At 45.3% G+C, this 21,042-nt stretch overlaps 1 protein-coding gene across 1 annotated transcript in view; it reads right to left on the bottom strand.

Moving 5' to 3' along the window:
* Positions 1 to 21,042, bottom strand: part of ds (dachsous cadherin-related 1) — a 277,551-nt gene that overhangs the window by 47,312 nt on the left and 209,197 nt on the right. Inside the window, exon 2 of the mRNA XM_029303522.2 lies at positions 59 to 239. Within this exon, the coding sequence (XP_029159355.2) occupies positions 59 to 239 (181 nt within the window). The remainder of the gene's footprint in view (positions 1 to 58; positions 240 to 21,042) is intronic.

Consider the following 21,042-nt stretch of genomic DNA (forward strand, 5'->3'; position numbering starts at 1 on the left):
TAAATGTTCGATCTAAGCTCGCTGATCTATAGTGCAATAGAGAAGAGTTAACACAAACCTCGATCGGTGGCAATGACAGGTAGCTCGAGATAAGGCGCCGTTTCTCTGTCCAGAGGCGACCGAACGCAAATATCCCCCGTATCACTGCGCACCAGGAGTTGCTCGTTTTCCAGTCGACCGCCAGCCAGGGTATAATTGACCATCGCGTTTACGCCGCAATCGGGATCGGTGGCTTGCACCTGCAACAAAGATAAATCAAGGTCAACACCGCGATAAAACAGAGAACTCGATATATATATATTTCAGGCACAAATCTTGCGAAATCCGCACATTTTCCACATATCTTCAATTCCATTAAACTCGCCATTATAATAAAGGAATGCAGTCTTTCATTCTTTGCATTATAATTGTTGAGAATGCGAATAATTTTGACAATTGTCACCGTGTAGTATTTGATAAAATGATTAAAAAAAGCAAAGACGTGAGAAAAATTAAAGTTGTTAAAAGAAATAAAATAAAATAATATAAATTATCCGACGACGCAATCTGAAAAATCGCGGATGGAAAATCATGAAATTTGTTTGCAATCTTCAAAGTATAGTCTTGTTTCGCAGAACCGCGATGAATAACCATTGAAATTTATCCATCCCATTTGTTCGTTGTGTGATTTTTTTTTGCACCGCAACAAAAACGAAAGACACAACGCGGATGACGAAGGGCGCGATGTCGTCGCGCCTCCCCGAAGGCAGAATCCACCCGGGCGAAGCACTTTGTTTAATTTCGCCCGGCGTTCCTGAAACGGGATACCCGCGGATCGTCGGGGAGGTGGTCCATTCGTAATCTGGGCCCAGTGACTAATTTGCGAGCGAAGCCTTCGTTTTCTTGCCCTCCCAGAGGAGGACCCGAAGACGGTTACCCGCGACGGACGGACGAAACGTGGGGGCGGTGATGGACGCCTCTGTGCTTCCAGCGTGTGTGATTTATGCGACGATTCATCGCCACCTACCCACCCCTCGATGTAATACAAGTTACGAGATTTCGTACGGTCGTTAACGAAAATGCCTTCCCATTTTTTCCCCGTCGAAACGTTATCGCTGGGAGACTATTTTCTTCCAGAATATTTCGAATATGTGGTCAGCCGTTCCTTCATTTTAAACGTCTCGAATTGATTACGTAGATTTTTCTCGACTAAGCTTATAAAGCTTCCACTTCAAAATATTTTCGATCCGTTCCTCTTTTCTATACGTATATGTGTACGTCAAATGTGAAATTCCATGCGGAAAAATGCGATATAGAGATACCGTTCCTCATTTTAAATTATGATAGATACGTCGACGTTGAAATGAATAGGCTCCCACTTGAGCGTGAATACCCGAACAATAAGACTTCTCACTCTGAATCGCGGTCTAAACGGTATTTTCCTTCGGGCGACGTGATATAGGTTTCGCTCGATGATTTATCGCACACGTACGGCGCGTATCACAGGGCTAACCGCCTGGGACACAACGCGAATACGCAATTTTTCTCGCCATTTTTGCGTCGCGCACGCAATACCAGTATCGAGATAGATAATGCTACCCGCTCGATATAGATTACGATCGATCCGGTCGATCGGTAATTGCCGTCGCAATCGGCCGAACGCGGTTTATACGGCAACGGAGGAAGGGAGGAAAGAAGAGAAAAGTAACACTTGTAAATTTATCGGCGCGGGACGTAATTTGCGGGATATAGTGGTAGTCGTCTCATGTGCCACAGTCGTCGGGAACTCGACGCAGAAGAAACCGAGACGCGAGTTTCGACCGGTAATGAACCCCTTAACCCAGGCAGAGTTGCCTTAATGACAGTTTAAAGTTTCTTCTCGCGTTCGTGGTATCGCCCCGGCCATCTAGCCGAGTACTCGGGAGAGAGAAAGAGAGAACCGTTCCGCCCATGTTGAACGGGAACGTGGAATCGCGAGGATCCGATCGCGCGCCGTTGATCGATTACTTCGTTACGACGCGCCCGCTCGATTTGTCGCGATATAACTCCAGCTACATTACATTCGCGGCAAAAAAAAAAATACCTGTATATCTCTGAAGAGAGCAATGGTTAACGCGAATCATTCTCGCGTGTTTATCCGGTGGCTGTAGACGCGTTTCGCAACAAATTAAGCGATTACTCACGTTACCGTGGTTGAAAACAAGTAGTCGCGTAAAGTCACGTAAAGTCTCTTCATACCACGGGCTATATAATATATAACACGGAATCGTGTCTGTATTGCATTTTTTTTCCCATTTTTTTCGCGAAACTTTTTTTGCAATTAATTGCAAGCCTGATATGACGGTTCGGCGAAGAAGGCGCGGGAAGAAATTAAATTTGCTATCTGCCAGACACAATAATATTCCACTCGAAAACAATGTATACGAGAATCGTGAGAATCGTAGAGAGGGGCGCGTCGAAAGAACAAGATTGCAATCTTGAGCTACAATTAAGGAGGTCGGGGCGGTTCGCGCGCGGAGAAAATATTCCTTTCTACGTAGGCGGATCTCTCGCGCGCGCTAACGGGGATCGCACATAGGCAGAGAGAGAGAGAGAGAGAGACTAGAATAGAACTCCTGAAAGTCGATAAATCGGCAGGGTATAACCTCGCCTCGGCATTTGTCATTATATCGCGCGCGTCCGATCTGATAGCGCGGCCGGTTAAATGAACGGTTATAATGAGAAGAAACGAAATTATAGCGCGAACGCGTTATATTAAAGTGTACACGTTATGCGTTATATTAGCCGTTACACGTGTACTTTATCGGCATTTATATCGCCGATAGTGTGGAAGCTGTGGCGCGCGAGAGAGAGAGAGAGAATACCTATGTACGCGAGAACTATAAAATATTACGACTCGTCCTCGCGTAATATGCGCGGCGCGTTAATAAACTGGCATTATTAATATCTTCAAAGCGCTTCGCAGTCGAGTTAAAGCCGTTGTCCCGAGCGCGTGTGAGAATTACCATCGTAGAAACCTAATTTGCAACAACATCCCCCGTATATACGCTCCGCGAGTTATAATATCCATCGCGATTTTTCCAAGAGCGAGAGTAGCAGCGCATCTATCCAACGTGTTAACAGAAGGGCTCTGAAAGGAAGAGGCCGTCGCGAAGGAGGGCGAGAGAAAGAGACAAAGAGTCCGGCCACGGGTAGAGGCAGGATGGAGGATAATAAAGCAGGAGTCCGCGAGGAATGATTTAGTGGCAAGCGGTCGAATAACTTTCCCGCCAACACTGTTATGTGTGTCTGCTGTGCGTTGAGCACCTCTCGCTGGGAGGGAGAGATGAGAACGAAGCGAAGAAAAAAGGGTCGACCTAGGACCTGTGGAAGGAGGGAAATTTGAAATTTGTCGGGCCATGTGCGGAACCTCCTCTCGAGCGGCGGAGAGAAACTATGGACCCTCGACATCTTTCTCCTTTTCGGCAAGCACGAGAGAGAGAGAGAAGGGTGGAGAGAGCAGAAGAAAGAAACCGAAGGTCTTCGCATCCCTTCTCTCCGTTCCATCCAGACACAATCATGCTAATGAATTACTGCCGTGCAATATCGATGGCGATCCGAACGGACTTCGTCACTTCGGATATAGCGCTGTCTCTTCCGCGGACGCGTGTCAAGAATACTATTACGACTGTCACTCGATGAATAACAAAGATTTTTCTCATATCGATATACTGCGTCATTTCGATCCACATGATTATATGATCTGATAAAAACAATTTTCGCGCCTTATTCTTATATTAATACCCATTTTGTCTCATTACTTCTTGATTATCGAAGATTATCGAAGATATCTTAGAGTTTGCACTTAAAAAAAAAAAAAACTTAAAAATTATTTTTACGCGTCACGACACATTTGCGATATGCTTGCATAAATGCATTTGTAAATCGGAGTTAACCTGGTCGATTCTAGAACCAAGGTACGATCCAGGCGAATGCCTCGAAAACGTATTCCACGCGAGGCGCTACCGCGTTAGCATAGTCGCGTCACGAGTTAAACGCCAAAGACTTCACAAACGCCTACGTATACGTTCGGGCACGATGCTCGGGCCTTTAAAAGCTGAAGCGCATTACGAATGAAGATATCCACGCCGCCTTTTCCTCTTTATACGAGATACGTAAAGCGCCAGAGCTGCACGACGGGACGCCTCGATATACTTTCGTGAGTACGCGCAAAGTCGCACATATCCCCACGCTATTTCAGGATATATTCATGTCTGGTGTAGTCGCCAAAACATGCAGCGACGATATAAGCGTCAAAGGGAAAATTTTAATATAAATTTCCACTAAACGCGTCGAATAGATTAGCGGGGACTGAGGCCCCTCTTGGATCGAATCAAACATTTGGTAGTCGAAAGAAGGGTAGGAATAGAATTTGCGCAGCGGGAGAAGGTTAAGGTTGCGGAAGAAGGCGAGGGATTGAGTTCGCGGACGGGTGGGTGGATTACTCGGTGCCGATATATCGAGTCACCGGATAGAGAAGGCGAACGAGGGGTATAGGGAAGAGGAGAGGCACGTATCCGTGTTTCCACACTGGTGGTACATCTGATGCAAGATACGGCGCGTCACGATCCGCGCTCACCGCGCGCCATATACCCGATGCACCGTGTAAAGTGTCCTGTGCACGATACCGAGAGGTACGGCAGGGTACGTTATAGGCCCGACGATTCTGGATAGTTTACACGTTGGTGCCTTACCGGTCGGTCGTATTGTTTGCCCCGGCGTGGCCCGCATATGCGGCCTGTTGCATATCAATGCGCCAGGCATCGAGTATGTACCTCCTTCGCTGAGCGACGACGTGGATCTCTTTCTTCCTCTTCCTCTTTCTCCTTGGTCCCGCTCGCTTCGTTCTCTCTTTCTCCCGCGAGTGCATACCCTGACTCCGAGACGAGAGAAAGGAGAGAAGGATCTCCGCGGACGTAAGCCGCGCTATCTGGGGTTAAAAAGTATCCTGACCCCGTATACGACGCACGGCCTCGATTCACGGTAGATTCTCAGTCGTTGTTGTCGTTGTCATTGTCGTCGTCTCGGTACCTCTCTCTCTCTCTCTCTCTCTCCCTCGTTTAAGCGCGATCTACCTGCATCAGGGAACGCGTTTCTCGGATTCTTCATACCGATGCTACAGCAACGATACGCGCGGATAAATCATAATTATGATGATGGACAAGTTCCGCGAAATGTAATCCAAACGCAACTTAATTATCTCTCCATTTCTTCGCGATGTTATAAATCCAGGAAGCTCAGCTCAATGCGCTGTCTGCACAATTTTTGGCAGGATAATCTTATATATGCCCGCGTGTCGGTTGAAAATCTGTATCCCGTTGAAGAGGCTGGCAAATCAAATATAAAATATGATAAAACGCGCGCAACGGGAAGCGCCTTGTATACATGACACGAAACAACGAGCGCCGTCTCGCGCGTTGCGCATTCAAAGCTGTCCTTCCGGCATCGGCGCAATCGACCGGTCGGTTTCAGAACCCGACTTCCAATCGGCCACGCGTCCGGCCGAGAACCAGTTCGCGCAGAAGAACGCGGCCTGACACTCAGGCCCGCAATATTTGACACACGGCAGCCAATCAGATTATCAGATTAAAGTTGAACGGGGCTGGCGATCGTCGGCGCACAGGTGAGATTCGTTTCGGCTGTGTGAGAAAGAGACGGAGGAGAATCTCGCGGGCACCGGCGATCCGTTTTGCGACACCTGTTTCAATAAATCAGATCGGACGAAATGGGACGAATGGCACTCCGCTTCGCGTTCCGATTAAATCCATTATATTGATCGATCGATTTCTAACGAGGCAGCGACAAAGCGACGATGAGATTTCGCTGCGTCGTGAAATGTTTTTTTTTTATTTTAGTAATATTGTAGTATTAGTAGAAAAAAATTTGTCTTCGTGCTGACACTTTGATGTATAAATTCAGATGAATTTGTCGGATAATTTGTGATGCAGCAAAAGATTCGATTCGCGAATGATGTGTGTGCGAATGATTAATTTTAAGATAGCGCATTTTATTTTGCATGATTTTTTGAGAACGATCGTTTCGATTTGAAAACTATTAAAACCGACGTAGATGACAAACTCCTTATTGGGAACAGTCGTTTGGTTTGCAAATAGTTGTTTCCATAAAAATCTCTGACGATAAAGTGAGGAATCATTTTGAGTTTACGATCGAGTTTATAGCAGAGAATCATCAACTAGAAAAGACCAGTCTTATCTTATCGTCCATGAAACTACTCACTCCCAGCGAGTCGAAGGAAGCAGATGTTTAAAAATCGTGATGACGCGAATTCGGAAAGTTAACGAGACGGAATTGATTGTGGGTAGGAAATCGATTATGATCAGATCGCTTCCATCTGTCTTTTTTTTTTTGTTTATATAGAATGCACAAAAAAGTGCGAACTTGAAGATTGACATGTAAAAAATATAAAGAGATTAGCAACATTGGGGCGGAAAATCGACGCTGTAAATGTGCGACAAAGCCAGTCAATCGGTCGGATAGTACTACATATCGGTAGTTTGTCTCTACTTGGTCGCGAGAGTCCATGAACATGAAACGAGATAGCTGTTGTTGAACAGCGGTTTCGCAGCACGCGGAAGAAGCGATAAAGACGGTAACAAGCATCTTCGTTAGAGAGCTGAAGTGCAATCGGTAACCGCTCATCAGAAAGTTACACATCGCTCTCTCTTACTCTATTCGATTATGCGTCTCGGTAATTTGCGGCAAAAGTTTCGAGAAGTAATAAAAAGCTATACATAATAATAAAGCACAGCTTCGTATAATCGAGTCTGAGTTAGGTGTCTGAAATTTTCTAGAAATATTTTTTCACTGCTAGATCTCTTATTGTAAAGTTTATCTCTATATTTTAGACAACTCGTGATTTCTTAATTCAAAGCTGATAATTGGTAACGAGATGAATTTCGAGTCGATTTCACCAAAGATTCTTGGATCGAATATTTCGTGTGCTTTTCGGGGCCTGGCATTCTTGTCGAAAGAATGCGCGCTTCTCGAGTGCCGGGTCGGGAAGACACGAGTCGAACGAAGAGATCGGAACGAGAGAAAGACGAAGAGGGAAGGATACGTATGCGAAAGAAGGAGCAAGAGGAGAGAGGTAAGGAAGAGGTGGAGGTGGACCGTCGTCGTCGCCGAGGTCGCATAAATCGTCGTGAGTCGGATTCCGGGCAGCCGAACGCAAGCCGCCATTGTCCGAGACTTTTTGCCCCTCTCTCCCTATCGGGGGGGGGGGGGGGGGGAGGGCTGCCGCTGCACTCTTTGCATATGCTTTAAATATCGCCGCTCAGCGCGCTCGCTTTGAGAGCTCCCACGTCCCTTTCTCTCCTGTCTTCTCTCTGCGCGAAGAAAAGACAGCGAGGGGCACAGGAGGATGAGAGTAGGAGGAATGAAAGATGAAGAACGTCGAGGTAAAGAGAGAGGGAGAGAGGGAAACCCGAAATTCGCTGACTGCCGGACTCCTCTCGTCGCATTAGATGCATCTTCACCCCCATCGCGATTTGTATCCCGCATTCTTTCCAAAGTGTCAGCGCGATTGTGGGATATCGGAGAAACGTAAAATAAGTAATTTTGATTTTACGACAGGGGATACCCGCGTATCTATAAGCCATTTAGTTTTACAACATTGCGCCAACATTCGCGAATTTTTACCGTTTTCAAATTTTTTAACGGTGTAAAAAGTAAAAATAAATAACAAAGGCGGGGAAATCGGAGAACCCACGGAATCAGTACTTTGAGGAAACTATTTCAAACCGTAATCTTATCCGCGCGCGACACATCGTCCATCTTTAACGAGTTTAACGATGACACCATAAAGATCAACGCGCACTGCAGTCGTTTAAGACCGACCATAAAGATATATCCGGATATATAATGCGTGAAACGATCTGGCTGTAACGTCTCGAAATAGCGTATAATCCGCCACTCACGTCGATCATAGAATCGTAAGAAATGCTCGTACGAATTATAAAGATATACTAGTTACATCACATTTATTTGTTAATTATTGCCTCATTACGAACGCATCGAATTGATATCGGCTCGAGATTATATTTACATATATTTCTTCCACGAACGCAATCGAAGCGCAAATCGCGATGCATCCCGTCGCTTTTTTCCGCGTTATTAGATCCGGAACTCTCTTCTTGGTCTCCTCTCCCTTTCTCAGTCGTGTTTTTCGCCAGACTTGCAAATTTCACGCGACGATCGGTTCTGCCATCGCGGACCCTGAAGACGGACGACTTGAAGCTTGCATAGGGAGAAGATTCGCGGATCGAGATAAGAAGGACGAATGTTCGCGCTCTGATTTGCGTAACCTTCCCGGAACTTTGTTTCGACCGATTCCTTCGCGAATCTGTGCGATCGGTGTTTATCGAATCCCCGATTGTTATTTAAAATTATGCACGTCACCGCCTTTGTCCCCGAGGTTTTAATTAGTTACCTTCGCGTATACAGCCGAGAGGAGTCGAGATAAAGTTACGCGTAATTAATTCGCCTTGTCGCCGATTATATACTCGATGTTTTCATTAACTCCTCTGTCGGGTATGGCTGTCTGGGAGATATATTTTTTCGTGAATAGAGGGTTATATGAATTATCACCTCGCATTATCTATGCAAATGTATTTATAATACTTATTACCGACGAGATAATAAGGAGTCTCTCTCTCTTAAATAACTTCATTCCAGTATAGTAACTTTGGGAAAGTAAATTTACAAAAAAGATTCATGCAAAACCGCATTAAATTCCTTCGTGACAACCGAAAAGACTACTTTGTTTCTGCATAATTGGCATGCGTTGTCCTTTGAATCTCGAGATGCATATCAAACATTTTTAGGAAGGGATTTGCGAGGAAAGAAAGACAGGCTGAGACATAAACGACGAAGATCAAGGGGAGGCGGTACACAAGAATATGATAATCTCATCTTTGCTGACCGCCCTTCGTTGGTCCTTCGTACACTGTTTTATATCATTTTCGGCAGCTGTTTATTGCCGAATGCAAATCGCTCACCGAAACTAACCGTGTATAAGTATATATATTGACAAGCGGCGAGCAAACATATTGTGAGAAATCAGCGTGAAATAAAAATGATTCGAAATAAATATAAATTTAAAGTGTCAAACAGGCAATAAGAGTCTGTAACTAAATTTTTTCGTTAGAATTAAAAACCTGTGCACAAGGCACCAAATTTTACTTGGTCACGGCCAAGATTTAAAATTGGAATAATCTCTATACAAGAGATTTGTTGGGACAACGCACTGTCATCCGCGATTTGGCTCTTATTGCCTGTGTTTGACACTTTAAATTTATATTTATATTTATGTTACAGAGCCTTGTTAAATTCTTGATTCGAAATAAATTTCGTGCAATATCAATACCGATCCGGACAGCCATAGCTGTCTCTTATGTGGGCCCCTCGGTGAAGAGATGAGGCACAATCCGACTATATCGAGGCGCGCACCAAGTGCACGTTTTGCTCGACAAGAGACGAGGGGAAGCTACATCGTGGAAGCACAGTAGCGGCAGCCCCGGGCATCACCACGAAGGCCACCTCATTATTTATCGCGATATCAACCTATATTTCACACACATGTACAGAGAATAGAGGAAGAAAGGAAGCAGAGAGGAAGCTGAAGAGACTTAGAAAGGAAGAGAGAGACCAGCCGTTCCCATCTCTCTTTGCTCGTTTTCTTTTTCTTCGTTTCCCTTTCGCCAACTATATCCTTCTCCTTCCTTTCTCCATTATGCACTTGCACGCACACCTGTAGCTGTGTAACAGTTACAACGCTACACGCGTAATTCTCCACCAAACAGTTAATCAATATCTTTGAAAAAAAAGCTCGATTTTCCGATACTCTTACAGAATAATGAATAATGTATTGAATTATGATATAAAAATTTAATATGGAAATAGCTTCGTGTTGTAAAATCTGAGTTTACAATATTTGCAACGGTATAAAAAATACAAGTTGTACCACTCGTAAGCCGCACTCTATCTGTACTTTCTACATATATACATATATGTCGGATTAGATTTCTCATAGCCCGTATATCATAGCGTAGACAGCAAGCACATGTTTTTCTCGCGGCAAAAAATGAAAGACAATGAGGTAATATATCGCGCACGTTAATGCAACGCGCGCATTCTTTCTCGTTGTGATTCGATCTCTCGGCGACGTTCTTTGCCGCTCTTATATACCACAGGGCGCCACTCTTGTACGCTTCGCTTTTCGCCACTCGCCTAATTAACTCCGTCGATTGTCGGTTAGGTGGACGGCAAGAAGCCGGCTAGTAGTGGAGACGGTTATATGACTAGAACTAATCTCGCCCGGATGCATCTGCTAAAAAACTGGGCCTCGCGATAATTGAGAGGGTGCGCGATGGGGACTACGCACTAATGAATGAAAAAGTCGAATTGACTGTTGACTCAAAATGGAAGGTTCAGTTCCCGTATAAACTCAGTTGTGTATTAAAGAGAGAAAGAGAGAGGAGGAAAAAAGTGAGACTTACGACTTCTCGAAATCCATTATTTCGAGATAGATAAACGCAGATAGATCTACTAGATAGTATCAGTCGGTCGATTATAAGGGCTGTGATAGGGCGACGCATGATCGATCGATATACACGCCTTCGTTCGTTTTCTTCTTCTTGCGACGGTTAAGAAATATATCTTGTACAGCTCATATCTGTACAGATGATGAACATAGAGCCTCGGGACAATATTTCGACTTACGCGAGAACAAGGCATTACGCAGCGAGAGACATGAAACGATAAACCAAAAGTGACAAATTATTTTTCTCTCTATCGCGCATCTCCGCGTTGTTTTACAAATCTCACAGATACAAAGATACTTGAAACGATCGACACGAAATGATATAGTTGACACTGGATGCGAGTAACAAAATCTAATCGAATCTATCGCGACTTTAATATTACCTAAAAGCCTGACATTCCGTGTAAAAAATGGTAGGACAATTTCTATGGAATAATTAAGCACTGCGACGAGTCTGAGAATGTTGTGATAAACTCGGACTTGAAATTAATCGAAATAATTTCTATGTCTTAATCAAGCAGGTAGTTTTGTCGAGTCGGCCCATTTGCATGAACTCGCTAATGATAACGTAAATTCTTAGACACGTGCAGCTATCGTAGACAAGTATTATATATACATATTGTCGCGGGCAGTCGGACAATTTAATACGCGCCGCTCAAAATCGATGGAGAGCAAGAGGGAAGTATCCTGAAGAAAGATATCCGAAGAGGAAGAGAACGGTCCGAATGCGATCCGAATGCAGCGCGACTGGTTCTCCTCGCGCGATCGCGGGGAATCTTAAGCACCTGCCACTTAAGGACCGGATTGCTTCGCGGGAATGAGAGGGCAAGCGGAGAGATCGAACAAGTTGAGAGAAAGAAAGAGAAAGCGTAGAAAAGGAGAGAGAGCGAGAGGAAGAGACTCGAGAGGGCTGGAGAAGAAGAGAGGCCGAGAGATATCCTTAGGGATCGAACAATTCTCGAACCGCTATCGATGGACGTATAAATAATCCAACACTTGGCAAAGACATAAGAGTGCGCGCGTAGTCGAGCAAGAGCTGTTATCGCAAATAGATATAATATCACTTTATTAGTCTCGCATATATATAGCTATGTTAATCACGCAATTCGCGAGTAATCACGTTTTCCCCGCCAAGCGGAATAATCAATCGCTCTTTAATCTTTCGCGACAGCAAAGTCTCATTCCGCTCGTTTTAAATTTTCAGTAAAACGATTTTTTTAACGACGCGGTCGCTTAGATGACGTAAGTAGATAAACGCGTTGGCGATGTAATTACATAATAAAATCTTGTTTTTTTTTTTAGGACCAATGTTCGCTAAACGAGAGAAGCAAGAGCAACAATGGACACATTGCCGGGCTCTCAAACCTGGTCGCCGTCTTCTCGACGCACCACCGGAGCACATACGGCGATGAAATCATAAATCGGTGAACGCCAGCCCGCCGGCACTGATAGCGAGCAACCAATAATTATGCTAATACATACATCGTAATATATCCGAGGAGGCGGTCATTCGTACATGCGTGTATTGTAGGCCGGCGGGACCGTTCGACATGGCGCGATCTGCTGCGCCATGTCGATTGCTCGTACTATTCGGAATACGAGTCGCTGCCGATCTCGAAATCTCGATTAAATCCCGTCTGTCAACCTGACATTATCGCCTACGTGTGTCGTCCACGCGGGAATATAGACTCTCCATTGCGATACGTTGGAAGAATGTGTTGCGCGGGAAAGTGTTATACCGAATAAAAAAATATATCCCTCTCTCGATATCTGTTCTTTGTTGTCTGGGAATAAAATACGATGCAAATATACCTATATATTATATAAAGCAACCTTCGTTATAACGCAGGAAGGGGGGATGAACGCGATAACGTTAACGAATAATTATCCGCGCAAAGACAAATGATCGTTACGTCTTCATGCCGAATATGATTCCACCCCAGATATCAACCGGATATACGAATAAGGATAAAGAAGGCTGCGAATCTCGAACCGAACAGATCGAGGCGATGGCACGCAAGACGATATGGAGGAAAGAGCTTCGACTTTATCCGTCCAACGAATCTGGTGGTCGAGTAGCGCCGTTAATCACGGTTTTGTTCGCCAGCAAGATTAACGCTATTTACGTCTATGGGCACAAATTAAGAGAATATTGTCGCGAACGCGCCGATAATAGGAATCGGCAAATTACGGCGAATGGCAATCTTTCAGTAATCTATTAAGATAAGTTGTTGCGTCTTCTTGTTGGAGCTTCCTTATTTTTCTTATCGGACGCGAAACAATTTTTAATTCAGAAAAAAAGACTAATCGATCGATTTAACTTTACGACAAATCCAATATTATCTCATATTTATATACCTATTGTATTTTTTTACGTTAAGAGTTTGTGCGAAATTTTTTCATTCATCTTGATATCGAGAAATGGTGCGGTTAAAATGATCGATGGCTCTCAACATCAACATATGTAAAATGCCGAACGCATGTCAGAAATGTCTGGTGCATTGATTATCGCAATCTTGTTCTCCAATTGATATACGCATTCAGGAAGAGGAAGTTCTAACGACGCAGACTAAGTCTTCTGCCTTCTGTTCTCCCTATCTTCTGTCCCGTACGATTCGCGACATCCACGTATAATTGCCGACACAATAGAGCTGTTAATTATCAACGTTAATTGCATAACGTCGATCGATGGATGTGCGAGTACCGTTATAAGGCTGTTTCGATCGACGTGAGTATCGCGATCATCGCTTCTCTGTCATTGAAATCTCAATCTAGCTGGATTCCGCGGACGCTCTTACATTAGAAATGCGCCAGAAACACGAGCGATAATTGCGTGTGTTTCGTGTGCGTGTCTCACGGATTCGATAAATAACAATTTGTATCGCGTGCGGCGCGAAAATGAATATTAACTTTATCGGGGAATGTATAACGACTGATCGATTTGCGAGATTGCTTTCCCGTTCGAAGCTCCAAGACACTACTAAAATAAAAGATTACGGGCGGAACAAAATCTTTTGCATGTATTCAATGAATAAAATAGATAGGATATGTATATTTTTTTCATAACGATAAAATATTCAACGGAATCGCGCTTGTTTTACCGAATGTTTCGACGAAGCGGCTTTTGGTTCACCTTGGTGTAAATTTATTCGCCGAAAAAGAGAGAAAGAAAATATATATATATATATCCCATCGCAATGTTCTTTACCGTTCGCTGTGCAAACGACATCGCGAGGATAAACCGATGATTCGCGGCAGGAGCTGCATGATTGTAAGAGGAGTTTGCCGGTGCAACAACAACAAAAATGCGCGAATCAGGTTTCTCGCGGTCCCATTAATCTCGCAGATTCTCAGTCGCCCGTTCTATTCGTCGATGAACTCGGGAGTGTTTGCGTTATAGGCGAGCGAGATGCGATATCCCGCACCCGAGATCTCCGTTGACTTTTTCACAATCGCAGGAACGAGTTATTTGTATCTATTTAAACGTTCGTATGAATCTGTCGACTTATACTACCGGCGCGTAATATGCGATATTAATAGCTTTTCTATTCCTTTGCTTCCATTTTTTTTTTTATGTACAATTTTTAATTTTCAATTCTTCCTTTTTAAAAATATGATTTGAGTTATTAATAAATAATATCTCAATAATACTATTAATATTATTAATACGAATCCGAATACGCACGTTGGCAAAAGCGTATCTCGCCTAATGTGAAACATCGATTACAAACGTGTCCGCATTATACGATAAGCCGTTACGGGATGCAGCATAACATCGTCGAGAAGCGTATGTATACGATCGGAAACGTGCACGATACATCTGCTCCAGCGGGGCGAGCCCAGAAAATATAAAATGCGCGACGTGGCTCATCGACTGTTATAAATTCGTCTCGCTATATTAGGTGCCAGGTCGACGTAGGGAAAAAGACGGAGAGAAAAAGAGAGAGAAAGAAAGAGAGACAATCTGGCGGCAGATTGCAAGATCAGCAGGATCAAGGAAGAGGCGAGAGAGGTAAGCGCTTTTAGCGCGGAAGGGAGCGCAAAGAGAGAAAAGGCCGCGGAGACGCGATTATTAATCGGCGCGATCAATTAAATCGCAATGGGATACGGACGATTGCGTGCGCAGGATCAATAATATCCGCGGACGGATGTACAAGGCGCGCAAGGGGATCCTTTAATGCGAGGATAGGTGTATCGATTATTACGATCTCGTTTATCCGGCTATTTCTTTCTTTTTTTTTTTTTCTTATTTCTTTTTTCATCGAACTCGAGACCCGCCGCTGTAACAGCCCCTTCGACGATCGGTACCGTCGGCTATCGAGTCTGGTTTCATCGAGGTGGATGTACGGATGGAGTTATCGGCTCTACCCTCGCGATGGCGGATTTCGCGGAAAATACGTCGGCCGGGTATGCGCGAGAATTACGGTTCCAGTACTTAGAATTGCAGATGCAAAAAATCGGGATCCGGTAGTCGCGCTGTATTTCCCGCGGGCTCGATCCTTTCGGTTGATCTGCTTTGGAGGCGAGAGGCGAAAGAAGCGAGGGAACGTAGGAAAAAGAACGCGCGCGGGTAGCCACCGCGTGTCGTCGGACCGGTCCGGCACAGATCCTATTCTATTGAGACGAAGAGAAAGAGAGAGAGAGAGAGAGAGGCGAGAGATCGAAAGCGAGATGGAAGAGGAGGGAAGAAGAGGCGCGCTTTGTACCGAGGCAGAGAGAAGAAGACTATGAAAGTTGCGCGGAGAGCATACAGCTATCTTAATCGACGACCTTTCTCTTAACCCGCCAGAGAATCCCGCCGGTGGCGTTGCAACGTGCTCTCGGAGTCTGGCTCCTTTCATGAGAAAGAGAGAGAGAGAGGGTCTTTGCTGCTCGCGGTGTGGAGGCCTGCCTGCGGAAGACGAAGGAGAGATAGGGAGCCTCGGTTGGGAGAAACTCCTCGCGGAACGCGGAATCCAACGCGTTAGAAGCGGGCAGCCAGTTGGGACACGAGGAGATCGATCTGCGCGTGGGCGGTTGCCGAATAATAATAAACTGGCCCCTCTCGACCAGAGTCGAGGACCTTGGGGCTATCCGTCTCTGTCTCTTCCTGTTCGCCCATACGGCTCGCGACGAAGCGGTTCTTCTCGTTTCGCCTTAATAAGAGAAGTCCCGTAGTCTCGATAGATTCGCACCGAGATATGTATATATATAATATTCGCATATGTGGTTGATAAATATTTATTTGCTTTGTCCACTATTTCCGACGATGAAGCGCGGTGACGCGATCTTTCTCTCTATCTTTCGCCGATGATAAAAATACGTGCGTATTTCGCATTCGAGAATCTATGCGAGGCACCGGTGACAACGAGACAAACAGACGCTATTAACCGAATACCAAATTCGCGAAAAATAAACCTCGCGTTCCTCCCTATCGTTCTCGCGACGACGAACCTCTTCTCCTTCTCTCCCGTACGAATATGGGGACTGGGACGAAAGGCGATAACAAATGACGGGACATACGTCGCGGCGATAGCTTGACAAATATATATTAAACTATTTTAATGAGAAGTGGCCGCCATATCTCATTGCAATTACCGGGCAGCGACCCGCCGAGGGCCTCGTTCGACTCGCTTCTCGGAGGCTTGCTGGTCCACAGTGAAAACACGCATCTCGGAGAGAGCAAAGGTTAAGAAGAGGTCCATATACAGGCTCCTCCAGAAATGGGTAATCGTCGCAGCGTTATCGATTTGGAAGATTTGAAAGTTAAAAATGCCTTGAAAACTAATGAGAAACCTTTTTTAATAACGGAATCATCTATTTGCACAGATCATTTGTTCGATAATTAATTTGATGAATTATTGACACGAATCATCGATTGCTAATGGAACATTGAAATTATTACATCTCTCCGAATCTATTTTCGCTTATATCATTACGGTAGACATCGGTCTATCGCATCATCGACGTGGCGTTTGATCGGAGCGATGATAAACGCGAAATGAAAAGTTCCCTTTGGCAAGATCAAATAGTCATCTACAGGATTCTCGCGTTCGCGCGATTGTCGTACGATAAAGAACCGGTCGTTTCACACGTGCGCGTCTATCGAACATGCGTCTGTCAACAAGTCCGTCGAAGTCTCGATATTCGCCGCTAGTCGCATAGAAAATCAACATCGACGTGCTCGTCGCACCTCGTCGGCACGGTGGACATGAGAAAAAATGGCGAGGAAGCCGAAGAAAGACGGCAGGATACGGCGAAGGAACGACGGGAGTGAACGGCAAGAGACGAACTGAACGGAAGAAGAAGAAGAAGAAGACGAAGATGAAGATGAAGAAGAAGAGAGACACGTTGCCTCTCACTGTCGACTCTTCAGGCAACTGTGAGTGACGGTTCTATAGAGTTCGTCGGGTTGGTAGCATTGTGTGGGCTTCCTCCTCACCCTCCCTTCCAAATCTCGGTTACTTTTACCGCACCATTCTTGCGAACTCGTATGTAAAGCATCGGCTTCGGTACGACGTTTAGTACCGTGCGTCGTTTATATGGGCTGTAACCTCCCCGTGAAACCGGGTCTCCCGGTATTGCGATACTCTAAAGCACGATCATTTCTTTTTCCTTACGAGAATGTGTGCTTTGGCCTCGTTTCGGAAAATGCGTACAGCGGGAATCGTGAATATGTAAAGATGACTCAATCGTCTGAGATTTGAATAATTTATTCAGAAAAATGCATCATTTATATATATATTATATATATGTGTATATTTGGAAAAATATTAAATTAATGTTAGGTCAGAATGGTATACTTAAATATATTAATTAAAAAATTATACTGAAAATGTCACGAATAATTCTTTACAATCTTTTAGATATTGAGCGAATAAGATGCAATAAATTAAGTTTGAAATAAATACAAAATATGACTCGTAGCAACGCATTATCGAGAAGAATGTCGGCGCGACTGCGATAACTTTCCTACCAATCACTTTATCATGTACCAGCATACGTCTATTTGAAGTAACGATGCGCAGTTTAGCGCTCGTTTCTCTCCTCGTCGTTTTTCCAGCTCTCGGTTTCCTTCTCGGGCATCTCATTCCGTCTTCACTCGATCTCGCGATTTTTCACCGTCTGCTTATCGACCTACGTGCCCGAACGCGCTCATGCAAATGTGTATGTACCCGCCCGTGCGAGAACGAGAATCCGGAGAAAAGGAGCATCGCGTGAAGGAAACGGAAAGAAGGGGAGCAGAAGAGATCGAAAGAGCTGAGAGAGAGAGAGAGAGGGAAAGAACGAGGCGGCAAACACGCATATATTTATTTATGCAAACGGAATACGGAGCCGGCTAATTGTGCGGCCGCACACCCGCGGTGACTCTACACGTGACGGCTACCCGCATGTCAATTCGCGTGACAAAGGGTCGCGCGCGTTCTATCCACCCACGTGACTTCCGGTTCGGAGCGGCTCCGGCTGTTTCGCGCAGATAGCGCGGAGAGCCTGTTCTCGCGTGCATCGCATCGCGCAATTAGGGCCTCTTATGTGCAAATGCCTGAGGATTTTAAACACGCGCTCTCGTCGTCGTAAGGCAATGATGGCAATGCGCCGCGGACGTGATAGCGTTTTCCGGCATTCCAACGCGTAGCTTCTTCGGCGAATGTAACGCTTTGTCGGCCAAGTGGCGCTTCGAGAAAATCCGCGCGCAACGAGTTTCGAACTGAAACGTTAAACAAGAGCGAAAACGCGGTTTTTCAACATCTTTCCTATTTGATAAATGACTCGCGATGCGTTCGCGATAACTCATCGAGGAGCGACGAACGAGAAAGAAATTCCGGAAAGGAAGAAAGTGGAAGATCTCGCGACAGAGCCGGAGACTGTCAGAGTCCGTCAGCGAGGCAGCGAGCCGCGAATGCCGAGGATGGCTTCCCGCCTTACTCGACGAACAGCTCTATCTGTCCAGCTCTCGCGGGTATAAAAAGCGGTACTTGTACGGACGGCGAACGAAAAGCATGAGCGACGACGATCGGTTGGAAGCTGGGGAGAATGAGAGAAAAACTCGCGGATATCACTCAATGGTACACGAGAGAATGGGAGGGAGAGAGGACACGCGGAGCGAGCTATTGCGATTTCAATCAACAATTTCCAATCGGGAAAAAGACCAGCAATTTGGACCATCTGCTGGTGACTTAGATTTTGCGAAAGCAGCGCTCTGGTCCATCGGAGATGCGAGACGAATCGATCGACGTGTAAGTGGGTCGCAGAGGTGTGTCGCGAGATTTAATTCACTCGATGACGATTTAATTCTCTACGGCGAAGGCCGCGACCGTGAAGGTCAACGCGTGTGTGGCGAACACCTCTCATCGCCGATCGCGGAGGAAGAAAGTGCGATATAAATTCCCTTTATCGGCGAGAGTTCGCCGGAGGGGATTCCCGGCGCTCCAATTCGCCCAAGTTTTACGGATCACCGTAAGCGATTATACGGGCGCGCGCGCTGTTGTGTATTCGGTGATGGGATACCGTGACCGACACCGCGCCGCACCGCCGAGGATGATTTAGTGACCCAACGATGTGAAGGATAATCGTATGAAATATCGCCGCGATCGCACGCGGCATAGTACACACGGTGAATGCTTCGCGCGCGGCATCGTTGACCTCGGGGAATGCGAGGGCCCCCTCGGTAAGCTTAATGCACGGGAATTTCATACAATATTAAGGAATAGTTTTTTTTCCTTTCTTACCAAGGGAAATACGGAGAGCCGATGTCCATTAGCTCCGTGAATCGCTTGCATTAATCAAGGTGCGCAAGGCCGCAGCCGCGGCCGATACGCCAGAGTTCCTGCCAAGAGTATGATGTCGGAAAATACTGACGCGAGCAGAATGCCGAAAGATCGTTTGACTAATGTTTCGCCGGGGCTCCAGAGCGCCGGTTGAAAGAGGCTCGTTTCTGTCTCGCATAGAGACGTAGCGCGTTCAACGATGACCCGTAGCGGACCGAGAGGAGTGAATGCGATTTTTTCCCTTCTGTGAGAGTTCACAGATCGTGGCTCGACCGAAGCCGATTTTTGAATTTTCCTCGTGAACCGTTTCTCAGCGCGATATTTACGAACGCGCGTTTGACTGAAAAGTTGCATTTAAATCCCCAAGTGCAATCTTGAATAGGAAGATATACAAACTAGACGAGGTAATTTATTATACTCCGTTAATGAACCGTTTTGTTGGTTCGCAAAGTTACGGAATGGGAACGATTAGATATCGAGCGCGGTCAGCGAGAGAGAGAGAGAAGACCGAAACGAATCGCGCTTAGGCACACAATACGATCGCGAACGTCGGTGAACCGGTCCGACAATTATGCGGAAGATCGATTATCGTCCGTTAATAGACTCTTCGTGGGTGCCCCACGACGAAAACTTCATAACTTCCTGTAATAATTGCCACGCGTACGGCGAAACGCTCACGGCGCAATGCAAGTCCAGACTCGCATCTATATGCATTATTTCGGACCTGCAATATTTATGTGGATCTCTCTCTAAAGATTCTCTAGTAAAAAAAAAATGTATTTCAATGAAACGAGATTTTGCTATCTTCTACTTTGCCTTTTATAAGCAACGTGATTTAACGTGATTTCGGTTGTAAATTTTGCTGATCTTTTTCTGAACGCATCTCTGATCGTCATATTCAATGTTCACTGCCTGTATATTTCTTTGGACGTTATGAGGCGTGTGGCAAAACGAATCAAAAGATCGGCACAACTATTCTACTCTATTTGTCCCGACAAATGCGCTCGTTCATACAACTGATTTTTTTTTTTAAATAACTCTCATACATATGTCTGCGAAATTTATTCAAAGTATTTTCTCTACGAGCGTGATATAAAATTAATTATTTAGACTTTTAATTTTATTTAAACGTCGGCTGTTTCTCGAAAATTTTTTCTGTAACTCACGATCGAACCCGGTTTTCACAGGAGCGTTGCGTCATCGTCGCATCGCTCGGAGGCTCGCATACCAGATGCGTCGCGGCGAGTCATCTGCGATTTATAGCGATAACTTTTGCAGCCGGACAATTTGTACTTGTTGCACTGCGATGGCGGCGACGGCCGTCTCGGACTGCAGGCGACCGGTGCAGTTGCAATCGTGTCTAGTACCGGTCGCGACGACCGAACGGGAGAGACCAGAAGCGGCAGTAAGACAGACTGAATACGAAGACGGAGGAGTCAAGCGCGTAAAAGAAACGATTCCGACAATTCGAGACGAATAAATAATAACGCGCTAAAGTATAAAATCCATTTCGTCCTAAGAAAACAATTTATATATTTTTTGGTAAACCAGAATCGACAATCAAATACCATAAGAACCTGCTTCATCCGCGGCTGGAACAATTTAATAAATAAATTCGCTAGTTTAATCTCAACACGTCTAAGAAGACGATAGAGAAGACAGGATGAATCGAGAGAATGAGAGAGAGAGAGAGAGGCCATCCTTAAAGGTGGAGGC

The sequence above is a fragment of the Nylanderia fulva genome, unplaced genomic scaffold (assembly GCF_048542155.1).
Source record: "Nylanderia fulva isolate GAGA-0341 unplaced genomic scaffold, ASM4854215v1 Scaffold27, whole genome shotgun sequence".
Classification (NCBI taxonomy): domain Eukaryota; kingdom Metazoa; phylum Arthropoda; class Insecta; order Hymenoptera; family Formicidae; genus Nylanderia; species Nylanderia fulva.